At 36.2% G+C, this 26,092-nt stretch overlaps 1 protein-coding gene and 1 long non-coding RNA gene across 5 annotated transcripts; both read left to right on the forward strand.

Moving 5' to 3' along the window:
• Positions 1 to 751: 751 nt before the first annotated feature.
• Positions 752 to 1,381, forward strand: LOC147508450 (uncharacterized). Its single transcript, XR_015218065.1, has 2 exons — positions 752 to 889; positions 990 to 1,381. It is a non-coding gene; the product is annotated as an uncharacterized LOC147508450 (long non-coding RNA).
• A 7,907-nt stretch (positions 1,382 to 9,288) lies between these two features.
• Positions 9,289 to 24,970, forward strand: LOC147508451 (dynamin-related protein 3A-like). Of its 4 annotated transcripts, none has more exons than XM_086600977.1 (20): positions 9,289 to 9,910; positions 10,013 to 10,295; positions 10,540 to 10,568; positions 10,674 to 10,775; positions 11,515 to 11,583; positions 11,671 to 11,730; positions 12,670 to 12,783; positions 13,410 to 13,458; positions 14,565 to 14,674; positions 15,032 to 15,124; positions 15,240 to 15,332; positions 15,466 to 15,603; positions 22,256 to 22,342; positions 22,436 to 22,543; positions 22,754 to 22,796; positions 23,119 to 23,264; positions 23,362 to 23,508; positions 23,649 to 23,701; positions 24,130 to 24,229; positions 24,547 to 24,970. In XM_086600977.1, exons 1-20 carry the CDS (start codon positions 9,524 to 9,526, stop codon positions 24,814 to 24,816), a joined length of 2,481 nt encoding a protein of 826 aa, XP_086457103.1. In that variant the 5' UTR covers positions 9,289 to 9,523; the 3' UTR covers positions 24,817 to 24,970. The 4 variants fall into 4 exon arrangements, 2 of the variants coding, with proteins under 2 accessions (XP_086457103.1, XP_086457104.1); XR_015218067.1 differs by having other exon boundaries at positions 9,295 to 9,910; positions 23,609 to 23,701; XR_015218068.1 differs by having other exon boundaries at positions 9,295 to 9,910; positions 23,369 to 23,508.
• The last annotated feature ends 1,122 nt before the right edge of the window (positions 24,971 to 26,092 follow it).

Here is a 26,092-nt window from a genome sequence, read left to right on the forward strand (position 1 = left end):
GTCAGCCAAAGAGTAAGCTTTATTTCTTTGGCAGGTTTGTGTTCTTGGATCATTCTTCACTTTTTGAACTGACTTGACTGCTGGGTGATGTTCAATCTCAGAAAAGTTGGTGCTGAATTTTGCTTTGCGTCTTTGTATTGTCCTATATAGAAGTTATGTGAGGGCATACTCTGTTTAGCTTGGAGCAGCCAACTCAACCAATTAAGAGATAGAGAATGAAGATTTCATTCTGCAAAACTCCCCACCAAAGAAGAACTCAGGGTTTTTGTCTATAGGAAATATGAAATTGTATACAAAAGATATTTCTGATGACGAAGATGGTGATGAAATGAACTTTGATGGGAATTCAGTTCATAGGAGTGGAACCATACAAACAACATATTATTTTGAGATGGTGCCCTTAAAGTAGGTACTTACTGCCTGCTGTTCCAGAAAGCATCCACAAATTTTTTGTTGTACTTAATTGCAATTGGGCATACTGTGCAGCCTAGCTCAAATGCTCCCTGGAGAGAGAAAAGGTAAAACAACAGTTTAAGGATAATGGGAGACATTTGAGATAAACACATAACGAGAAGACACCATTATAAACTCAAGAATTGTTCATGAACTAACAATTCTGCTACTGAAGACTTTGGACGGACTTGAGTCGTTAAATGAAACTAAATAAGACTCAAGATAAATCTAAATAAACATGCTTCAACTGTTTCAACATGCTAGATGGTGTGCACTTCTATAGCAAAATAAATAAATAAATGTTCTCCAGTGGTACATCATCGACACAACTCAATAGAAAAGTCAGCAAGTGAAACTTCAAACCGCATTAGATGTGGAGTCCAATCTTTTAATAATTAGATGTCACATGCCCACATCAGAGGTATATTGTGAAATGGTGAGTTAGATCATGTCAAATTCATTATACGTAACTACGTCCTACTTCAATCTCATGTATTCTTGAATCCGACCAGTTAACTTTATATTTGTTTTTGTAGGCATACTAGGCCGGATTTATGGATATGTACGCTAATGAATTGACGCATGCATAATTGAAAGAAGTTTTTAACGATGTTCAACATGGAGATTGTGATAAGTGAACCCGGCCTTACTAGCATGAACATGTTCAGTTAAGGTGTAGGATGTAAGTTTTTCACTAGGACAGAAAACTAGCTGTCCCTTCTCTCCATTACTATGAGATCAGTAGGAGATAGCAGTGGAGGAAATGGCCATGGAGAAGTCATATTTTCCTGAAGTTCTCCATGTAAGTTTCATGTCTTCTATACAGAACATTCGTTCACGGTTCATCACTGATATTTTAGTTTATTCACTATTATGTTACTTTTCAATTTGAATAAAGATATGTTATTACGATCAAATTTTGATCAAATTTTGTCTTTATTTGGTATCAGTTCAATTAGTATCAATATATTTTTGTGTTTGTTATTATGTTATGTTATTAAAGAAAATTTTGGCCGAGATGTAGTTATTATATCTGTATCATGATGCAGTGCCCCTGGTGTCTCCGGTACATCAGATGTAGTTACAAATCTTATACAATTAAATATCTGAGTGTTTATAAATCTTCTCTTCATCAGTTCATACCAAACAAAATCTCTCAACAAAAGCTGTAAGCAAACTGTTTTTTTTCGCTCAAAGATCCTCTTGATTAATCACATATCTTACGGTAAACAAACTGCCGAAGTAGTAGACTCCCCAACGCCCTTAACACCTCCAAGAGTTGTAACACCCCAAGCACAGCTGGCAATAGAAATAATTCCCCCAAACACCTGCGACTTGATCATTGCACTAGATTATATTCTATGGCTTCCAGTATAATATTTACACTAACACCATAAACCCCATCGAGTAAGAAGAAGGGCACCGAAGCCAACCTAAACGTAAAACAAATTAGCGTCAAAATCGGCAAAAGCAACACAACAAGCAATCACTCTCGTCACAAGGTAATTCATTGGGTCGGGCACCAAGAACTCTCAATGTATCGGTCATCGAAACCTCGCATTGTTCCCAACTCCGCTTTGCAAATGCACTCCTATCGCCCCAAAAGTTCTTTGCCTGATCAAGTAAGTCTTTGTCCAAGAAGACAATTTCTAAATCATTATCAACAAAATACACCATTCCACAGGCATGGTGGATGATTCCTGTTCATCAGAGATAAGCAACAGCTATAAGAGGAGTTAAAGCTTTAGCCAAAGAGAGGAAGAGTTGTTCAAGTTTACCTTATGGATGACGAAAAAAGATATACCTCTAGAATTGCTCGGTTCAATAGACGATGTATTCTTGCACTGAAAAACAATAATAGTACTAAGTTTTAATTTTTATTATACACACTTGATAAATATTCTAACAAAATAAAATATTAAAGGGTCTAACCTTATGAGAATATATTGAAGGGTCTAATCTTAAGCGTCATAGAAGAATTATGATGTCTGCAAGTACACACAGCAACCATAGAGAATAAGTGCTAAAAGAGCATAGAAGAAGACATCCACAGCTAATGGAATATCAAAGTCGCACTGGTATGTAACTTTCCAAATCAAAATATACTATTTTATATTCTCATTTGATTTTAAGATATTCTGTAGATGTAGGAAACTGATACTTATACTTTGAAAGATCATGTAAAAATTATGTACTTGACATAATATGCTCCCTATCTCTCAACCATTAGCCTATCAAAGTCGCACTGGTATGTAACTTTCCAAACCAAAATATACTGTTTTATATTCTCATTTGATTTTAAGATATTCTGTAGATGTAGGAAACTGATACTTATACTTTGAAAGATCATGTAAAAATTATGTACTTGCATAATATGCTCCCTATCTCTCAACCATTAGCCTCAGTTCACCAGTTGGTAATTCTGGACTCTAGACAACAAAGAGGCATATGAACAAGTTTCTTAATACGTGAAATTGGATACCATTTTCGCTACAAGCTGAAGTGCTGAACTGCCAAAGGAAATGAGACCCAAAGATTTAAAAAAAAAAGTAGCTAGAGTGGCTGAACCAATATTAAGTATTAACCCAATCATCTTAAGAGAGTAGCAAATATAATATCGTACCTAAAATCAAGGCCAGGGTGAGTTTAAGAGATGTCTCAGAACATCCAAGCAACAAACCAGAATCTTCTATGCAAACCAATATCTTCACCAACAATAAAGTGAGCTGCAGTTGCAGTAAGGCTGCAAAAGATAAAATAATTACAGTTTCGAGTTTAGACTACAGAAAGCCTATACCTTATCAGAATTGGTGGTGCATGCCTAGGGTATGGTAATATGATAAACATGTATCAAATGACTAATGTTCTTATCGATGTCATCATTTTCCTGGATCATTAGGACAATGAGTCGTTTATGTGCCAAAAATCATAAATGGCAAAATATCACGAGTATCATGGCGTGGAGGTATTCCTACAACCATTAATACTTGAATAAACAATTTTTGTTGTTACTTTTTCTACATTAGCAAACAAATAAATATATTAGTCGAACTATCTTCATGACAGATCATGCCAAATCATCTTGGAGTATTTATAGAGATGTATTTAGGACAATAATACTTTAAAAAAATTAGAAAAACATAAACCCATCAAACAAAGTATATATATATATATATATATATATATATATATATATATATATATATATATATATATATATATATATATATATATATTATAAGCAGTGAATCATTAGCTATCAATATACATATATTATTTATTCAAGTGGACTTTAGGTTTTTGAGTCATTAGCTATTTATGTAGCAAGTCCGGCCATAGGCCGGGCCAAATGGCTAGTACTTAGTAGTTGAGAATGCTCCCAGTGACCCACGTCAGCCCCCCTTTTTTCTCTCAAACTGACACATCAGATTTTACTTAAAAAAATGAATTCTACGCTATTTTTTGGCGATTTCAATTGTTCGTAGCCCAAAATACATAAAATCTCAAAATGGATAAGTAGATAAAAATCTTTCTTAAATCTTATCTCTATTCTTAAATCTTATCTCCATTCTTAAACACACGAAGTAAAATGCCCAAATATGGGCTTCTTCTTCACCTCTCTCAATTGCTTCTACTTGGTACCTTCAAAATTCCAGAACAGTAACTGTACCAAATAATTTCGATAAGGCAAGTTTAAGTTTTTTTTTTGGGAATTTCAGTTAAGTCATTTTTCTATTGATATATAAGAGAAAATAGTTGTATCAGCGACTTTTGCTGATTTACCTGGACCTCAATTAGAATGGGAGAAGATGGCATCGGCTGCATCGCAGAGTGTCTTGATGGGGCAGCTATACAGATTGATAATCTTTTATTTGTGTTTGCTGGATATGGTACCATTGATTATGTGAGATTCTTTTATCAGAATTTTATTTGTTATGTTTTTAATGTTTGAATGTTTGAATGTGCTATTGCTTATATATATAATGCCTTTGAGTTGGTTCTTAACTACTGTTTAGAATGAGTAAAATGTCTTTGTGTTCTTCCGTGTTTATTTGGTTTTGTAGCTCCATCTTGGCTTCAGCTTCTCTAGCTTTTCTTCGTTCCTCAGCTATCTCCTTCTCCTCTTTAGTCTTAGCCGAGCCTGCATGTATTTTTCACAACAAGTAATTAATAGACCAGTATTTGTACATATAAAGCATCAATACTTGAATTTAAGGATTAAAATAACCTTCTCTTCAACTTTGGCTTTGTAAATTTTGGCATGTTCTTGAGCAGAACTTGCAACGTTGCTAACCTTCTCTTTGACAGGATGCATTTCTCTTCTGAAAATTGTTTAAATCAGCACAGTATGGACAAGTAGAATGTATAGGTTTGAGTTGATTATGATCTTAACGGGACTGCTGAACTCCCCACCAAAGAAGAACTCAGGGTTTTTGTCTATAGGAAATATGTAGTTGTATACAGAAGATATTTCTGATGACGAAGATGGTGATGAAATGGACTTTGATGGGGATTCAGTTGATAGAGGATCCGAGTTTTTCAAGCCAAGTGAATTTGATGGAACATCAGATAGTGATAGCTCGGAGAACACAACATCTGATAGTGATTCGGATATTGATGATGAGATGGCAGAATTATATTGAAGGAATTGGGGGTAGCTATGATATGGTTGATGCAAATTTATTGTTGGAACATGCATTGGGTCTTTCGGACGATGAGAGTTCGTCAGGGAGCAGTGGTGACAAGAGGTTGGTAAAGTTGGGGTGTACTGCTTTCCATGGTAAACTATTTATAGCCGAAGTTTAGTAAGCTTCCATCTAAAGAGTCAATTTTTAAACCAACCCATTGGTTTTTCATTTCTGAGTATCCAAGTTTGATCCAAAGAATGAAAGCGGTTCAAAGGCAAAGAATGCGATTTTCGGTCTTACACTACCTACTTTGCAGAGGCTTTGATTGCTGAAGTAGATGCAGATAAAGGTGTTGTAGCCAAATGAACTCCAAAGCCACCTTTGCCTTCTTTTCCTTTTTTGCCTTCGATTGCGTTCTATCTCTGCGAATAGCAACAAAAACAATGTCTCCACAGATCAAAATCACATGAATCAGAGACAATGGAAGCAAACTTGGCTAAAACGCCTGACATATACTGGGCCAAAAAATTTCATTTGACAAGAACACTAATGCCAAACCAAATTATGAATAATGAATTTTGGCATATTCATATATTGCATGTGAGACTCTTCCCTTGGTTGACGAACACGAGAAATCAAAGTCGGTGCTTTATGACCATGCACCTAAAATTATTGTTGCAAGCTTGAACATTCTAAGCCCCTCGGACATGAACGACTATGAAAGTGCTTAATCGATAGATTATTAAGTGTGCCCAAAATGACAAAGATTATTGAGCCAAGTTGGGCACCGTGTTTATTACGTTTAGCATAACACTTTGATCAAGCTCACATGATTCTGCAAAGAAGGTAACAAAAGAACGTTTGACACAAACAAAAATCAATGCATTTTCCTTTTGAAATAAACTTGTAGCACTGGTCAAAAAGCACAAAAAGGACGGTTGTCTTATTAGGGCATGTAAGGTTTACTTCTCTTTGATAAAGTATTAAACCATGTGCTGTGAGGGGGAAGAGCCTCCTCAAAGCTTTAAAGGAATTTTGTTTGTGACTTCCCATTGTCTCCCCAAGGCAAGCTGTAGATTTGAATAATATAAATCATTTTGTTCAATCAAATGCAAAGCAGACAATTTAAACTAAGACAAAAGAACATAAATATGATTGAACAACTAAACCAAATTAAAGGTGCAGGCAACCGAAGAATGAAATCACAAATGAAAGATTCAACACAGAGAGAATGCTAACAAGTAACTCTGGCCAATAGTATTTAAACGAATAAAAGTATCAAAAAGAAAAACTCACCAACAGTTTCTTGGTTTCTTGATCTCGGAATCCAGTTCTATCTCAGCCTCAGCCTTTGCAGTCTCCCTCCCGACCGAAGTAGAAACAAAGACGCATAAAGAATGATTTGTTGGCATAGCTCTTCTACGGGATCATCTTCCTGACTTTTCATCCTCCTTGCGTTAGTTGAAGGTGTACGAAGTGTCAAACCCTCAAGGGATAGCCTCTGTGCAAGCCTCTCCCACTGTGTTTGAACTATATCACGGGCTTCCTCTGCTTGAATATGTTCCTACTCCGCTTTCACACACGATGCTTTAATGTTGGGATTTCGACCAACATGTCTTCATCATTTTTGCATGATTGGCCTGTGAAGGTCTTAAGCCTTTCATTGCCATCTACTCATCATTTTTGCAGAGAGTTATAAGCGAGGGCATTTTTCATTTTTAGTATTAACTTCTTCTTTAGACATGATCTTATTGCTAAATATGGAGTTAATCTCTAACGTAAAAAAATAAATATTGTAGCTTATAACTCACGACAATGGGAGATCCTTTGTAGCATATATTTAACTTCAGTTTCTTTTAACCAAATGAATATTATATTCTTGGTTCTTCAGAAACTTGCCTTAATCTGCGGAATCTCAAGAGTTTCTTTTAATAGCCGAAACATATTCTGTCCTTCTGACATGACCATGGAAGAGAGGTGACGTTGTTTATGATCTGAACTGATTTCTACCTTTTAGAATCTAACATTATGCAGTCTGCAAGACCTACATCAATAGCCCTCAGCATGACACTCCCTTGGTCGTCTATGATCATACCTCAAAACCATATCTATCGATCACCATAACAGACCATCTGCATTCACTTTTACAGCCCCGTGTAGTAACTTAGGTTTGAAATTTGTTTGTACCCGGATCCCCAAATTATCCAAAAGAGGATACTTTAGTAGCAAAATGCAATGGTACTTCCTTAGTTCCTTCAAAGATATTCTCGCAAGTAGATCTTCATGTCCTTAATTCTGCTACAAACAATCATGTCACCGGTTGTGATTTCTTCGTGAGAATAGTAAAATTTTATTAATACACAATCATAAGCCTTCATTCTTAACATGTCATTTACTAGGTCCTAGCCTTAGCTCGACAAGACGCTTCACTCTCCCAAACCACTAAGATAGCCTATTATTGTTTTACGTGAACCCTGCTGCTTGCCCCAAAAAGATGTATTCGAATAACTATTAGTACATTTTGCTTTCTCCAAGATTTCAAGACGAATCGGCACATCAACACCACGTAGAATTTGATCGGATATTAGTCTTTGTGAAGTCACCGGGTTGATACATGTTTCGTTTTTATATTTCATATGAGCAACCTTGATTTGTTTATCGATGCACTACCATAGTCCTTAAGTCGTTGATTATCGGCCCGATTAGGGTATTCTATAAGATAGTAGATAGTACTTTCTTTTCCATCTAGGAATTTTGACTACATGTACTCATGCGTGTTTCTAGACGGAACAACTCATGATAAAGGTTGTTTGGTACTTAAGTTCAACTATGAATTAAGACTTAATTATATGCCACAACAAGGTGATGCAAGCACCAGAGACTGTCGGACATGTTATTCTCAACAGCTTAATGTGTTTCACTTCAGAGTTCAGATAAAAGCAGATACGTAAGGACATAAGTATTACGTAACATGCATTTAAGTGAGGATTAGAGTTCATTACTCGAAAACTAATGGTCTTCGTTCTGAGAAATTATGTGGCAGAAGAAGTGGATTCATTATTATATCAATGACAAAGGGTTGCAGACTTGCAGGCAGTAGGCCTCTTCATATTGATTGAGAATTATTGAAGCTCCATGTATTGTTAAGTCAATATGCTTTAGTTTAATGAGACCTGACGATGTACATGTTTTGAGGATGCAAAGATGTTATACATTTTCCTAAATTACCCACACTCAACCCATAAAGATGATTGATATACAATAGGATGTTGATATAAAGATTTTAGAAACATTAGAAATATGCCAAACGCATCACAAGTTCACAACTTGTGAAAATTTACACTTCAAATAATCACCATCTGCTCGACCATTTTTTTTCATAAACAAAACAAACATGTTTACAACATTCAAAGGCTTTCGGAGGTAGGAGAGGGCACATTCAGATTTCAAAGATTCAAAAGCTAAAAAACCAAACCGGTCCTTAACTCTAAATTTCAGACACGCCCACAGATAAATGAGAAACACATTGCATTCAGAGGCTAAAAAACCAAACGGCCTCTGACTCTAATTTTCTGACACGCCTATAGATAAATGAGACGGTATTCATAACAACATACCCTTCCAAGTGACTAGAGAATAATATCACAACTACAATTACATTCAGATGGCAAATATTTGTGTGGTACAAATGTGACTTATCTTAGCCCAACCCGGTCTCGAAAATAACTGCCTCAAAAACAAGCTCTTAAAGTTGCATCTACTTCGAAAGACTATAGAATTCAGCTATCATGTATAACAGTTTCCTGAAGTAGTCCTAAGTACAAGGAATTGAAGAAGCAAATGTCAATCTTCAAAGCAGGTAACCTGAATTATCAGATTGACTTGGAAATCTAAAGAAATTACATTTTTGTTGTGATAACTATTATTTGTCTCAATACTTCAATATTGCAAATGGTGCAATATAGTGTACAAACAAACATTCATTGTCACCTATATCATGATATTTATCTAGATTTGAAATTGACATCGATTTGTCTTTCGCTACTGCTGATGCATTAGCCAGAAAAAATATACGCATTACATGTACTAGATCATGGTTATCAATATACATATATTATTTATTTAAGTGGACTTTAGGCTTTTGAGTCATTAGCTATCTATGTAGCAAGTCCGGCCATAGGCCGGGCCAAATGGCTAGTTGAAATGTATAATTGGGTATACAACTGACAAAAAATACTCTCCTCGTAATTTTACAAAGCTCTATTAAAAGTTTTGACTTTTCAAAACGGATAAGCCCGATATAAAATATCAGGATCAACATAGGGAGTTAGGGACTAGGATCACCATAGGGAGTATTTCAAAAGCCCGGGGCCCACTTCTCACATTCTCAGTTCCTCACTAACATTTGAGACCTCATCCCAAAAAAAACCTAAACTCCACCAATGGGAGGAGAACACTTGGACGAAATGACTCAACTCTCGTCAATAGGATCATCAGTAATACCAATAATAAACAAACTACAAGACGTATTCGCACCGTTTGGTGATTTATCAAAAATAAAATTACCACAAGTAGCTGTGATAGGTAGTCAGAGTAGTGGTAAGTCAAGTGTTCTAGAAGCTTTAGTTGGACGTGACTTCCTTCCACGTGGTTCTGATATTTGTACTAGACGTCCACTCATTTTACAATTAGAAAACCGTTCTCTGAAAAATGATGATGGTGATGATAGTGATAGTGATAGTGATAGTACTAGTAGTGAGTGGGGAGAGTTTTTGCATTTGTCTAGGAAACGTTTTTACGATTTCCCAGCTATTCGGAGAGAAATTCAGGTATATATATTCATTTCTTTATTATTGGAATATGACTTGTTTGTTGTTATTTCTATTTGAAATTTTGTCTTGATTAGTTTAACTTTATTATGAATAATGCAGGCTGAGACTGAAAGGGAGGCAGGATCAAATAAAGGTGTCTCGGATAAACCGATTCGGTTGAAGATTTATTCTCCGAATGTTCTTAATATAACTCTTGTTGATTTACCTGGGATTACTAAAATTTCGGTTGGAGATCAGCCTAGAGATATAGAAGCAAAGATTAGGAAAATGATAATGTCCTATATCATGCATGAAACTTGTATCATTTTGGCTGTTACCCCTGCAAATACTGATTTGGCAACCTCTGATGCCCTTCACATGGCAAAAAGCGCTGACCCAGCTGGTAATCTTATTGTTAGGCTGAGTCCAATGGCTCCCTATCCCCTTAAAAGTAGAGCTAAAGTCAACAGATTTTACTCTCTATCATTAATGATAGAGAGTAAAATCTGTTGACTTTAGCTCTACTTTTAAGGGGATAGGGAGTCGGCCTTAATTGTATAATAGTTTGGTTAGCCTGAATTCTACTCTTTTTCTAAGTCGTTGTTTAGGTACAGCTTCTACTTATTAACACTGAAAATCTTGAACAGGTTCACGTACAATTGGTGTAATCACGAAGGTTTTGTTTCATTTGTTCTACGAACCACATACTGATTCTACATTTTTATGTTTTCCTAAATTTGTGCTTCTAGAAAAATTAATAAGCATCTTGTCCTATTTTCAGCTGGATATTATGGACAGAGGCACTAATGCCTGTAATTTTTTGCTTGGGAAAGTGGTTCCACTTCACCTTGGTTACATTGGAATTGTAAATCGGAGTCAGGCGGTGAGAAAGTGAAAACATTAAGTAATGTGGAATTCATATCATTTCAGTTGGATCAGTGGTTCTAATCCATTAATTCATTTATAGTGTTTGTTTAGTGCCATATCTATATGTGAAATTATGTGTTTGAGGTTTGCTACAGTGTGATTCGTTTTGGACTTGTACTTGCAAGTCGCAATACCTTTAGCTATAATTTGGTCGTTAAGTGCTCACAAATTTGTAAATTCGCTATGTTAAGTTTGAAACACTGCAACCAAAGTCACTTATTCTTCCAAAGAAGGACAAATGTTTTTAACACTCTTTCAACTATTTCTTCCTGTATTGTTCTCCATGGCTTTTGGGTCTTTACTTTTTCTTTTGGCGAACTTCCTTGAGACTTTTGGGTCTTCCTTGAGGCTATTGATTCTTTAGGATCCCTTGTGGAATTTTCTCAACCTGTTAAAATGCCTAGATATTGATCTTGAAGCATCCTATATCCTCCTGGATCATTTAATGAGAATCTTATGTGGGACCTGTGAGCTCTCCAGAGTCTCCCTAAGTAGAGTTTCTTTATGCTGACGGATGTTTATCTGAAACAAAGGGACCCATATGCCCTGAAAATTGCTAAAGCGAGATGTTGCCTTAGAGAAACAAAGTGTGTATGCGATGTTTCACATGTCTTAGCTATTCTTATATATCCAAACTAGATTACTGGATTGATTAGGTTCTTCCAATTCATTTTTTTCTCGTTTTTTTTTTGTAGGACATTAATCAGAATCGAAGCATTGCACAAGCTTTTGCAAGTGAAGAGAACTTCTTCTGCAATCATCCTGTAGCTCTCACTATTGACATGGATTTTCTAGTGTTAATTCTTGTTGTATTGAATTAAGTACTTGAACCACAAATTTGTCCATTGTAGGTATATCATGGACTTTCTGATCGTTGCGGCATTTCTCAACTAGCAAAGAAGTTGAATCTGGTAAGAATACTTTTATCTCTGTTTTCCCTGTGGTAATTGATCTAGTTTTGGTTATTTTTGCGCCTGAAGCTATCTAGAATTTATGATTCTGTAGCCATTCTACCCTTCAGCAGCTTATACTACATAATTGTTGTCAATTCATACTGATCCACACTAGATCACCTGTTCATTCATTTTAAATTTAATCCAAACAAAATAAAGGACGAAAAAAACATTCGATTTTGTCAAGTAGTGCATTTGCTTTCTATTGTCATTTTATCTACACCCCGTGGTTTGATTCATATGACCTTCCGGAACCCATACGAATTGTATTTAATTGGACAAGTTTCACATGTCAAGGTTAGATTTGCTTGTAATTTGATTACATGCTCATCATTTAACCTATTCATCAGCTTTCTAGTATAGGAACACTACAAGCAGATGCCATTTTGAAACATTTGATCCTGCATTTAATTGTGAGGTGATAGAAGACAAAGGTCTACTAGGCAATTGTACCACGTTATGTTATACTAATTTAAAGTATCAATGTTGTCATAATGAAGACTTTTAGTCAATGCCATATACTCAACCAGTGATGGAATTTGAAGACCAGGAAGAAAGTAAAAACTAATTTCGGACCTCTCTTGTTGAAGTGTCTTTCATGTGAAGTTTTAAAGTTGGAATGTCTAATTTGTCACATTAAAGATGGAGATGTATGCCCAAATAGAAGTCTACTTCTTTTCATCAATATCTTATTTGTTTCATATTTATTATTGTATTAATACGCAATGCAGTATATGCAATTCATATTATACCGAAAGAAATCATTTACAAAATAGGATATGCATGTTTCGGAAAAGTTTTAAAATTGGGAAACATACTTTAATACAACTTTTTAATGACTGTATTCATATCCTCTGTCATTCCTTATATATATATTTTTTATCAAATTCTATTCAGATTCTGGAGCAGCATATTCGAACAGTTCTTCCAGGTTTGAAAACTGAGCTGAATTCTCAAATGATTGCTGTTCTAAAGGATCTGAGGACTTATGGAGAGGTTACAGAGTCCAAAGTGAGTAAATATGCATTTAGATAGGTTATTTTCTCCCAATGGAAAATATGTGTTTGAAATTCCTGTTTGTGTGTAATTGTCTATGATATTATTTAGAAATGTAGGCTGAATGGACATGCTTTATTATACACTACAAACCTTGTCCTCTTTGCACTGTCAGCATGAACTTTTAGAAGCATGCCTTGAATTCAATTATCGTATGTACACTCGCTGAATATTGGTCTTATCAAGCATTTAGATATCCACACGGATCATTAACACCCAAGACTGATTTCACTTCATAAATTCGTAATTGATGAAGTTTTTCTTACTTCTAGGCTCAAGCTACTTCTAGTTACTAAAAAAAGGAACGAAAAGTCAAAAATAGGGGATGGGGATGGGGATTTGGGTGCGTAGTGAACTTGCTTCTTCACAATCTGGCCGGAGTAGTGTGTCAGCAGTTCGTAGTCACAATAAACTACTTCGCGATGTCTCACACACATGAGAGAAGACCTTAATTTATTGTATTTGATCTATACATTTTATACTCTTGGTTATTGATTTGTTAATTTATATACTTTTTTTCTAGATGGTTTTTTGCTGGCTGAGCTAGCCTATACGTATTTTGATACTTCTTATGTGAACAGGCGGGAAAAGGAGCCGTTCTATTAGACATCCTGAAAAATTTCTGTGAAGGTGAGATCTTTTCCATATAATCACTTTTCTTTCCGATTTTTCTCATCTATTGTAGTGTAAATCTTATCTTTGAAAAGGTTGGTTTTGAGAAAAGTGAAAGAACTAAAGACTCCTCCCAACATCGATCATTTACTTCAATTCTGTGTGTGTAACTTTAAAAGATATCTTTTCTGTTGTATATGCTGAATTTGCTTTAAAGGTCCATCTCTTTTTGAAAGTTCTGGTGTTTCTGTCATGGTACTAGACATCTATCTCATTATAGCTGTACACACTGACAAGTGAATGGTTACTTTTTGTGAAGTTCAGTGAGTTATTGAAAAATCCTCACTCAACAAATTACAGAACATTTTTGAAAGCACGGTCATTGGTCGTCATATGGCTCCAAGCACGTTTTGCATTTGGTACTTACTAATACGGTAATACCAGTCTGCTGTGTGGTACATAAATATTAGAAATGTGGATGAGGATGTCTTAATGCATATTACTAAAAGCCACAGCAAAGAAACTTATTGCTAGGAAGAAGCTTGTGATCAAATACTTTTGTTCGGTGTCCGTTTGTGTTACTGTAAAGTGAAGTGCTCTCTATTTGTAGATCAATACTTTGTACTTTTACCTGAGGCCCTTCCTAACATTCGTTAATTAGATATTACAATTTCCTGATGTTTGTAGATCAGTATAAGTAATGACCTACTGATATGAAAAGGATGTTTATTTTCATCTTTAAGTCAAAATGTGTAAGAGCTGTATTCAAGGTCACAATATTATGTTGAATGCATCTCCTTGGAAGTGGATATCAATGTGTCGATTTAGACTTGCGTGATGAGTGGATTGTAGTAATAGAAATTTATGTGTTTTGTCTGCTTGTGGGCGGTTCACGATTCTGTTGGGATAATCTGCAAATTGATAGCTTCACTTGCAACTTCCAAGTTTTTCTCATTTACAGCAAATCTAGCAATCTCTGATAACGTTGCTGCTTCATTTTCTGGTTGTGGTTATTGTTCCTCCATTTTATGATTATTATACTTCAGTTCCTGCCTATTTATATGGTTTTACGTGTATGCATTTTCCATATATTTGTACTTATCTTATCATCTGTTTATTGACAGCCTTCTCATCTTTGGTGGATGGAAAGAGCCACGAAATGTCGACTACAGAATTAATAGGAGGAGCCAGGATCCACTATGTATTCCAATCAACTTTTGTGAAGAGCTTGGAGGTGCGTAATAAACCTTGTTGATGACTTAATTTCCTTGATCCTCTATAGTTTTTACTATTATGGTGGTAGGAGCACAAAACGATACTAGTATTTTCGTTTTCTCATATCAATTAAACCATATTAACTATTGACCTTAATAGTTTCTTTCTCAAGTATTCTAGGTTATTGTTGGGGTTGATTCATCTTCTCCAAGTATCATAAGCTGGAAATAATTAGAGACTAACGTTTCAAGATGAAATGAATGATGTATATGTGTTACTTTAGTGTTCTTAATATATAAATTTATATTCTGGCATATTTACAAGAAAAAAAATCCCTATAAGCATGTTACCACTATTATTTACATGGTTTTTACAGGAAGTCGATCCTTGTGATGGTCTGAGTGATGAAGACATCCGTACAGCTATCCAAAATGCCACAGGCCCAAGAAATGCATTATTTGTCCCAGAGGTGAGCCTATAATAAATTTTTAACTACTTCTCTGTTCAAACGCTTCCCTAGGAAATACAGTGCAGTGTACCGCATTTCCTATTCTAATTTAACAGTCCTGTTGTTGATTTTTCAGGTCCCATTTGAAGGACTGGTTAGAAAACAGATTGCTCGGTTGTTGGACCCAAGTCTTCAGTGTCTACGTTTTGTATATGATGAATTGATTAAGGTGAATAAAGTGGGAGATTTGTACATCTTGCATTTGCTCCCACATGGCTGTTGTTTCAGGGTGGATGTGCTTTCCTCTTTACCCTTGTTTTTAGGATCTAGTTGTTGACAAATCAGGTTACCTTTTCATGCAGATCAGTCGTGCTTGCAAGACAATTGAGATGCAACGGTTTCCAGTACTCAGAAGGCGTTTGGATGAAGTCCTTGCAAAATTTTTGCGTGACAGTGTGAAACCTGCTGAGAGAATGATCGGCAACTTCATTGAGATGGAGGTATTATGATATACATATTCTTTCTCAGTTTTCTTTCTTTTTCTTTTAGACTAGGTTTGTTAGGAATTTTTGAACATCTCAATTTTAGGCAACTATGTACCTTGAAATATAAACTTCAACTACATTTTAAACATCCTTAATTTTCCTAGGGATGTCCCAATATTCAGTTTATAACCACCATATTTCACATGAAGTCAAATCTAGCTATTTGATTTCATGTAAGACATGGGGTCTCATGAACTAAATTTTTTGATACCAACAGGAAATCTTGAATTCAAGTTAGAAGTTAGAAGATCAATTTGTCAGAAAATTAATTTCAGGATGCTATTCATTGCAAATTTATCAAGTTACCGAGTTCAGATGATTATTTTCTAAACATTTTTGTACATTATTTTCATGGGTTCAGTTGCATAGATTCTATGTGTTGGAGATATTATTAGGGTGTACTAGGGCAATTTTGTCTTTACACATATCTATTATAATATTAATAATATATGAGAGACCCAGCTACAATGAAAAATCCGACTCTACTCTTTCTCTTCCTTTTCTCCTTTGTTTCTCTCCTCAACTCTTGTATTTTTGTACTTTAATTCTCAACTTGGTATCAGAGCAGGTGATTATCTCTTCTCTCTTCTTCTTTTTTCTTTTTCATCTCTCTATCAGTTTGTGGTGATATAAATCAGTTGGCTGTTTTGGTTAGGGTTTAAGCAAACCAGAATTTTCTTTTTTTTATTTGTTGTTGCTGGTTTTGTGGTGTGTGATTAAACCCTTCCTGATTTAAGGATTTGATATCTAGGGTTTGCACAGTTTGTTTTCGATCGGTGGATTTGTTGTCGTAAGGAGTTACTTTTGTTAAAGAACGTTCTGTATTTGTGATTGTGCTCAAGAATCTACATCGATCTCAAGAGGGGTGCTAGAAATTATATGTATAAGGATCTTTTGGTTCTCCTGATTCCTGGTTTGTGCTTAAGAACAACTTGGTAGTTAGTGGTTCATGTTCTTGTTGGTTTACAGTTGGTGAAATTTGCTACCAGCCCCTTGTTTGTGCAGGCGTGTTTGTTTCCTTGTGTAAGGTAGTCTGTTTTTTTTTCGCAATGGGTGACCCCTGCATTGCAAACAACTGCGAAGTCACCTTTGTATTACGTCAATGATGATCTGGGTAAGCCTATTACTAATACCTGTTTGAATAGGAATAATTATTTGTCATGGAGTTATGCCGTTGAACATTTTATTCATGCAAAGAAAAAATCTAAGATTCTAACTAGTGATCCTCCTGATTCCACTGATCTCACTTATGAAGATTGGATGGCATCTAATTCAATGGTTTTGACTTGGTTGTGGAATAGTATGGAACCGAAGGTACTTACTAATGTACAATTTTTACCCATTGCAAAACGAGTTTCGTCCTCCTTAAAGGAGATGTATTCGCAGGAAAATGATATATCTCGTATTTATAATTTGTTTGAATCTTTGTTTAAAACAAAACAAGGTGACTAACCGATTGATGAGTATTATAGTACAATGAAGGGATTGTGGAAAGAACTTTTACTTTATCAGCCATTTACCAATGACCCGTGAGCAATTTCAGGTTGCTTTGCTTCTGAATGGATTAAATTCCGAGTACAGTGTTTACAAAGACCAAATTTTAGCAAGTGAGACGGTTCCTTCTGCAGCTCAGGCTTTTTCTCGTCTTAAGAGAAAGCGCCAGGAGCATGGTGAGTCTCTTTCAGTTGCTAAGGAGTCATCAGCCTTACTTTCTACTCCTAGCAATCGTGGTGGACATGGTAATTATACTAGTGGTTGTGGTTCTTATGGTCGTGGAAACTATGGTAATGGTAGAGGTAATCGTGGTCGTTGTCGTGGCGACAGGTATGACGGTTCTGATGAAAGGAAGTGTACTCATGGGCATACTGAGCCTTTTTGCTGTAACAAATATGAATGACCTTCTGCTTATGCAAATCAAGTTTCTGATCACACTTTTGGTCCTTCTGCTGCTGCCACCCCATCTGCTCATTCTGACCCTTCTATGGCGGCGTTTTGGGTCAAATTCTTCACCGTCTGAACTCTATTTCTAGTCCATCTGCCACACCCACTGCTACTATGGCTAGTTCTAGTAAGTCTGCCAGTTTGGTGATACCTCTACATCTTGGATCATTGATTTAGGAGCTAGTGCTCATATGACCGGTAATCCCTCTTTCCTTTCGAATTTTGTGCCCACTAAGACTAGTATGACTTTAGCTGATGGTTCCTCAAGTCCTGTTCTTGGTACTGGTGTTCTTCATCCTACTAAGGTTGTGTCCAATGGCTCCCTATCCCCTTAAAAGTAGAGCTAAAGTCAACAGATTTTACTCTCTATCATTAATTTCCTCTTAAAAATAGAGCTAAAGTCAACAGATTTTACTCTCTATCATTAATATATACAAAAGATTGTATCCTCATTTTACTCTGTATATAGAGTAAAATGAGGATAGAGAATACAATCTTTTGTATATATTAATGATATATATAGAGAGTAAAATGAGGATAGAGAGAGTAAAATCCTTTGTATATATACAGAGTAAAATGAGGATAGAGAGTAAAATTTGTTGATTTTAGCTTTACTTTTAAGGGGATAGGGAGCCATTGGACTCAGCCTAAGTCCTTAGATTTGCAGTTGGGTCTTTATGTTCCTAATCTTTCATTTAATCTTGTCTCCGTTAGTGAAACTTACTAAATCTCTACATTGTTCTGTAACCTTCACTCCTACTGGCTGTGTTTTTCAAGATCTCAAGATGAAGATGATGATTGGTTCGGGGTATGAGCGCGATAGGTTATATGTATTGAATGTTGAAAAGTCAAGTTCTGTTTCTGCTTTGAGCGCGTCTGTGTCTCCACTTCAATGGCATTGTCATCTTGGTCATCTGTCCTTGGTTAAATTGCGTCAGTTACTTCCTAAGTTGAGTCCAGTATCTGTTTTAGATTGTGAAGCATGTCAATTGGGAAAACACCATCGTAGTACGTTTCCCAGTAGGGTTGACAAGAGGTCTTTGAGTCCATTTGATGTAGTCCATACGGATATTTGGGGTCCTTCTAGAAATAAAAGTTTATCTAGATTCTTTTATTTTGTGGTGTTTGTTGATGATTTTTCTTGAATAACATGGCTATATATGTTAAAAGACCGCATTGAACTACCTCGCATTTTGTCCATTTTCTACAATGAAATTTTAACACAGTTTGATAAGAAAGTTAAAATTATTCGTTCTGATAATGCCTTAGAGTATGTTCAAACTTGTGTGAGACTTTTTTGTGAGGATCGAGGTATTATTCATCAAACCACTTGTCCGCATACCTCTTAACAGAACGGAGTTACTGAACGCAAACTTCGTCACTTATTAGATGTTACTCGTACTATGATGTTTGCCATGAGTGTACCTAAACCATATTGGAGTGATGTTGTTCTTACTGCCAATTATCTAATAAATCATATGCCGACATCAGTTCTAGATAATCAGTCTCCTTTTGCATTGATGTATCCTAATCAATCAACTTATGGTTTGCCACCACGAGTGTTTGGTTGTGTTGCATTTGTTCATGTGATGGGTCTTGGTCATGACAAGTTGGATCTTCGTTCTATAAAGTGTGTTTTTGTGGGTTATTCACGTACTCAAAAAGGGTATAGATGTTACAGTCCTGTTACTCGTCGGTATTATGTTAGTGGTGATGTTACTTTCTTTGAGTCTACATCATATTTCTCCACATCAGGACAGTTGTTTGATCCCGATTTAGTGGCTTGTCGTGAGGGGGAGTTGCTTAATCCTCGTCTTTAACTAGTTTTTCCATTTCCAGTGGTTCCTTGTGAAGAGGTTCCCCCCTTACCAGTTGTTCGTTGTGAGGAGGTGCCTCCCTTACCAGTTGTTCCATGTGAGGAGGTGCCTAGTCGTGTTCCTATTACGATGAAAGGCACCATGCCTATTTATGCTCAGTATCATCGTACTTTTCCTCGAAAGAAGGTTGCAACTATTGAACCTGCTACTATTACTACTATTGAACCAGCCCCAAACCACTCATCATCTTCTACAGAGGCTCCTTCAATTCCTGTTAAATCCGTTGCTAAACGGACCAGGTCTCAACTTGAAACCGTTGCTCAACGGACCAGGTCTAAGACTTCTCATCCTATCTCCCATTTTGTTTCATTCCACCATACTGCTCTTGCTTTTCTTACTTTTGCCTTGTCTATATCTTCTATTTCCATTCCATCTTCTGTTTCCCAAGCACTAGCTTCTCCTGGTTGGAAATTAGTCATGAAAGAGGAAATTTCAGCCCTTCGTGAAAACAAAACTTAGGAACTTACACTTCTTCCACCAGGGAAGAAGACAGTTGGATGCAGATGGGTTTTTATAGTGAAATACTTGCCAGATGGTTCTGTTGAGCGTCTGAAAGCGCGTTTAGTTGCTAAAGGGTATACCCAAACTTATGGAGTTGATTATATGGAGACGTTTTCTCCCATTGCTCACCTTAACGCTGTTAGGATATTGCTTTCGGTTGCTATGTGTAAAGGTTGGCCCCTTCATCAGTTGGACATTAAAAATGCATTCTTGCATGGTGTGTTAATGGAGGAGGTGTATATGGATCAGCCACCTGGGTTTGTTAGTCCTGGTCAGGAAAATATGGTGTGTAAGTTAAAAAAAGCTATTTATGGTTTGAAGTAATCACCGCGTGCTTGGTTTGATCGGTTTAGTTCGGTGGTTATCCAGTTTGGTTTTCATTGATCTGTTTCTGATCATTCTGTATCTATTCGGCATTCCGCTTCTGGCACTATTGTTCTTATTGTGTATGTTGATGATATTATTATTTCTGGTAGTGATGCAGCTGGTATTTCTGATTTGAAGCGGTATTTAGGGCAGCGTTTTCATACGAAGGACTTAGGTCTCCTTTGATACTTTCTCGGGATTGAGGTTGCTCGTTCCAGTGAAGGTATTTCTTTGTCTCAGCGTAAGTATGTTCTCGACCTTCTTAGTGAGACAGGGCTTTTTGGTTTGAAACCCGTTGATACTCCTATGGATCCTACTGTGAAGCTCAATGCCGAATAGGGGGAGGTATTTTTTTATTATGGTCGATATCGTCGCCTTGTGGGCTGTCTAATTTACCTTACAATGACTCGTCCAGATATTTCTTATGCAGTTGGTGTTGTTAGTAAATTTATGCATGCTCCACGTACTTCTCATTGGGATGCTGTCATTTGAATTTTGAGGTATTTGAAGGGTTCTCCGGGTAATGGGCTTCTTTATCGCCCTTCACAGACATTAGATATTTGTGGGTTTTCTGATGCTGATTGGGCAGGGGAACCTATAGACCGTCGGTCTACTTCAAGGTATTGTACTTTTGTTAGTGGTAACTTAGTCACCTGGCGTAGTAAGAAGCAGAACGTTGTGGCTCGGTCTAGTACTGCGGTTGAGTATCGTGCTATGGCTCACACAGCTTCTGAGATGTTGTGGGTTCAATCTCTTTTGTCAGAAATGGGTGTTCATGCTCTTCTCCTATGTCTATGTTTTGTGACAATCAAGTTGCGATCTATATAGCTAGTAACCCAGTGTTTCATGAGCGTACTAAACACATCGAGGTTGATTGTCACTTCATTCGTGATTTAATGATGTCCAAGAAGATTGTTACTCCTTATGTGAAGTCTGGAGATCAGTTGGGTGATATTCTTACCAAACCGTTAGCTCGTGGTAGTTTTTCATCTATGTGTTCCAAGCTGGGCATATTTGATTTGTATGCTCCAGCTTGAGGGGGAGTGTTGGAGATATTATTAGGGTGTATTAGGGCAATTTTGTCTTTACACATATCTATTATAATATTAATAATATATGAGAGACCCGGCTACAATGAAAAAGCCGACTCTACTCTTTCTCTTCCTTTTCTCCTTTGTTTCTCTCCTCAACTCCTGTATTTTGGTACCTTAACTCTCAACTCTATGTTTACATGATTAGTCAAAAACTCTCTTACACCTCTCCCAAAGAGACAACAGTAAACAAATAGTCAAGACAAAATAGAATAAGGAAAAAAAAATCAAAAGAAAGGAAACAGAAAAAGAAAGGGAAGACTTCGCTACTTACCCACTGATAGCTGCGAATTTGTCATATTTTGAATTTTTCCCTTCTCATAGTAAGTTATTTGCCAATTCTACAAAGTTTATTTATGAAAACTTGAAAAGGAACTAGAAACCAGTCAAATTACAGCAAACACAATCAATTCTCATAATGACGGCAGGCATTAATTGTCTACCATGATAAAGAGACATGACAACGTTGTTTTCGTATTGAATAATACAATTTTCAACTGAAACTCTGCACAATGTGGCCAAAACTGTAGGTACATGGATGAACGAGTGACTCGATTAAATAGTGTCCTCAAATGTTAAATGGCCACTTGGCCAGTGCAAGTGTGTAACACTCCAGTTATGAGAACCATCTTTGTGTCTTTTGTGAGAAAAATACGGTACAAACTCGTAGGAGTGGGTCATTTAAGCGACGTGTAATTGTTGGTCTTGAATGTTGACTGGGCATCTTTAATTATTATTGCATTTTGTAAACTGATATTTTAATGATGTCGGAACTATTCTCAAGCATTTTTGGCTTCTTTGGCTTATCAAACAATCATATTGTTATTTCAGATGGATTATATAAATACTTCGCATCCAAATTTTATTGGTGGAAGCAAAGCTGTGGAGGTTGCAACGCAGCAACTGAGATCTTCAAAGGTATCATCTCTCACATGGATGAAGCCAAAGTTGACCGAAATTTTGAATTTTTTTGAACATCACAATGCTGACACAGATTTCTGTATGATTCAGGAGATTACGGGCAAGATTATGGCTGGTGAGAAGCTAATTATTTCTGATTGCCAAAAGTCTCGAGCAATTCTTACCAAATCTGATACAAATGGATTTTCGACTGATCAGGCATGTCTGCCGTTTTATCATTCATCTTTCTCTGTTTGTATTCTTTTGACAAGTCAGGTTGGTTCGTCCAACTGTGATAGTTCTTGTCCTTTATAGTCTATTGTCAGCAAGCTCAGCTTATATGCACTCCCTGTTATAGGTTTGAAATGGTTTTATGTGGACACATTTCTTAAGAAGATTGAACCCTACTTTTTCTTTCTCCTGTGGCAGGAACTTCAATCTCGATCAAGTAGTGGCAAACCCATATCAGCTGGTAACACATGTTTCATGCTTTCTTTGCATTCGTTCTTCTTATTGCTGGAACTCTAGTAATAAGAAAATAGTTACTTTCCCAAGTTGATGTTGAACTTTGAAAGCAAGTCACTCACTTGTGCAATTGTGTTTGTGGTAATATATAAAGTCTGCTCTAGCATGCATTCTCTTGTTCCTCTGTATTATCTCTTATTTTAAAATAATTTAAACTAAGTAAATTTCTTGTCTTGGTAAATGTCAACAGTGAGAGAACGCTTTAGCACTTTACAAAATGAAAATCGAAATGTAGATGATATTAGTCGATAATATAAATCATTTTGAAGGCAATTCAGCTGGAAGATCCTGGCCCTTTTCATCAATATTTGGGGTTGGCGAGCCTCGGATGCCTTCTTCAGAAAGCTCCAGAAGGAAATCATATAGTGAATCTGTTCCTCTCTTTGAACAAACGTCTGTGATTCAATTGAGAGAGGTAATTGTTTGGCCTTCTATTACAGTATGTTTTAGTTGTGTTTTCACTTGTGCGCTTACATGATGATTCAGAACTGAATTTTCCTGTACTATTTAAGCCTCCAGCCATCTTAAGACCGTCAGAAAATCAGACAGAGCAGGAAGCAGTTGAAATCATATTGATCAAGTTGCTTTTGAAGTCTTATTATGATATTGTGAGGAAAAATATTCAAGACTTGGTTCCAAAAGCAATAATGTACTTTCTGGTTGGTGACTAAATCACTTCCCTTTATATTTCTTTCCATTTAACTTATTTTCTGTTGAATTTCTTCCACCTCACCAGAAGCACATTCTCCTTTTTTACAGTGAATCTCTCACTGTATTATTTAACTTCTATGTAATCTAGGTGAACCACACAAAGAGGGACCTCCTTGGAACCTTTATTCAGAATCTGTACAGGTATCTATTGTTTTATTTGATAATTGTGTTCTCTATTGCAACTGTACCTATTAACCACTGCATGAGGATTTATTTTCAACTCTGGTCGTTTTGGGAACTTCAGACTTTTGCTATGGTAACCACTTAAGGTTATTAGATCAACATTGAAATTACAGTGCACCTTCATGTCAACTATCTTCAGATTTTATAATTATTTCCATTCTGCTATATCAATGGTCCATGATAGATATGCCTCTGTGAGGATGCTTGAGTAAGCACCACTTACTATTATACCTACGCTGTCAGTGTCACCATTTGACATGAAAATGGACTGTTTTTTTGTAGAAATGCTACCAGTGCAACTATAAGAAAAAAAAAATGGACTGTGGTAATCATGTGTGTGATATATATTGGACACCCTTTAAAATGTACACTCATATTGCATGCAGAGAGAACCTCTTTGAAGAAATGCTAGAAGAACAGGAGGAAGTTGCAGCCCAAAGGAAACGAACTCAAAACATGTTCCAGGTTCTGCAACAAGCTGTTCAGGTCTGTTGTAGTTTAAGACGATTTAACTATAATTTGATGCTTACAAAACAAACAAGCTTGTGCAACATGATATAGTTTATACTTTATAGGCGTATCTATTCAAATAATTTGCTCCAGATGATCTGTCCAAAATGGAGAACTTAACTAAAATTAAGTTTTTCTTTAAATCTGAGTTGACTATCAATCAATGGATCTTGTGTTTCTAATTTTGTGTCCAATATACACCGTGTGTTTACTTTTGATCTCTGATGCTATACTATATATCATCCTCATCGTCTATTGATTTCTGACAATAACTTGTTTTCTGGTGGTTCTAGACACTAGAAGAGGTTGAATTAGAAGTCTCACCTAAGAGGTCAATTCCCTCCTCGGTTACCGAGAAAGATTTGGCTTTCTCCAGGAAATCAAGATTGTCTTCATCCCCACGCTCAACTGCCAATGTCAATATTAGTTCTTCTGCATCTTTAGGTAGGAATCAGAAATCGCGAAGGTTATCATACTCAGGGGAACCGCCATTACCTCACAAGTCTAATGGTGAATCCCATTATAGTGGAAATGGCGTAGGATACTACATTCTTGATTCATAGGCTTTCAGGAGCATCAGCTGTTTTGCTGGTACCTGAACTGTATAGATATATGGAGTGGAAAATTTTCAATTTTTGTGGAAGTGGATTGTAAATAGTCACGTATCGCAAACAGATAAATTACAAAGTTGATAATCAGAACGTACTTAAGTAGCCATATTTGGTTCTTTCTTCTTCTGATACAAATTAACCCACTCCTAGACTGTCGTTTTGCATTAGGATTTTATATCAGCATATATGAACCTTCATAGGTGCTGCTCCTTCATTATGAATATCTATAAAATTATTACTAGATAATTATATGAGACGATCAACTAATTGGCAATTACATGAGCTTTTGTTATGTGATTTACAATTTTTACACCCAAAATAAATAACTCAAAAACTGCTTTACAATTTAGAACATTGGAGGACAGCTGGCTAGATTTGCAGAAATAAGATGGAACTGCCAATATCACTATTTTTTGTTAAGATGGACATGCAATTTTAAAGGCAAAAATAAATCATTGAATTCAAAAACTCCAATGGGGGTGTTTAATTACACCTCCATTGGAGGACAGCTGGCCATTAGGATTTTTGCAGAAATAAGATGGAAAATATCAGGTGGCAAAATAGAAAACTTGGACGCCAAAACAAACGTGTGTTGAAGTGATGAGTTTTTTTAAACCGAAGATGGACATGCCCCCTCCCTGGCTTAAGGAAAGGCTCCCCATGGAGAGAATTTTTTAAATTTGGGGTTGTAAAATTTCCATTATACGGTACATCCCCATTGGAGATGCCTAACACCCACGACTTACAAAAATTGTTTACGTTGGCGATCAATAACATGGAAGTCTAAAAAATACTCTCCTCTAAACGCAAGCCCGAAATTAGATGGTAATTTTATGCTTCCTAAATTACCATCTAATTTCACCTTTAGAAAGCACTCTACAGCATGGTGCTGCCAGAACAAAGATTAAGATGAAATCCTAATGTCGCAGTAGCTGCAGATTTGGGACTAATCTTGGAATTTTTTTTATTTAAGTCACCAAATTGTTGAAATTGTGGTTTCCAACAATTCCAACAATAGGATTTCAACAATTCCAAATTGGTGCATTAATGAACTGATGCAGCCGCATCAACACTAAAGATTCAACAACAGCGACAGCATACACATAATTGCAGCATTATCATCACTGACAAGGTAGATGCTCTTTACGCAACCACAATTCACAATGATCACTAGGTAAAAAGCATACACGGAATCGTTTCTCTGGAAACTAAACCGATCTGAAAGATA

Source organism: Coptis chinensis, chromosome 3 (assembly GCF_015680905.1).
Source record: "Coptis chinensis isolate HL-2020 chromosome 3, ASM1568090v1, whole genome shotgun sequence".
NCBI classification, from domain to species: Eukaryota; Viridiplantae; Streptophyta; class Magnoliopsida; order Ranunculales; family Ranunculaceae; genus Coptis; species Coptis chinensis.

Excerpts from the sequence above, each read along its gene's own strand:
- LOC147508451 (XM_086600977.1), top strand. The coding sequence starts at position 9,524 with ATGGGAGGAGAACACTTGGACGAAATGACTCAACTCTCGTCAATAGGA. Across the intron at positions 11,731-12,669 it reads TAGCAAAGAAGTTGAATCTG|ATTCTGGAGCAGCATATTCG; the intron begins GTAAGAATACTT and ends AATTCTATTCAG. Across the intron at positions 14,675-15,031 it reads CTTTTGTGAAGAGCTTGGAG|GAAGTCGATCCTTGTGATGG; the intron begins GTGCGTAATAAA and ends TGGTTTTTACAG.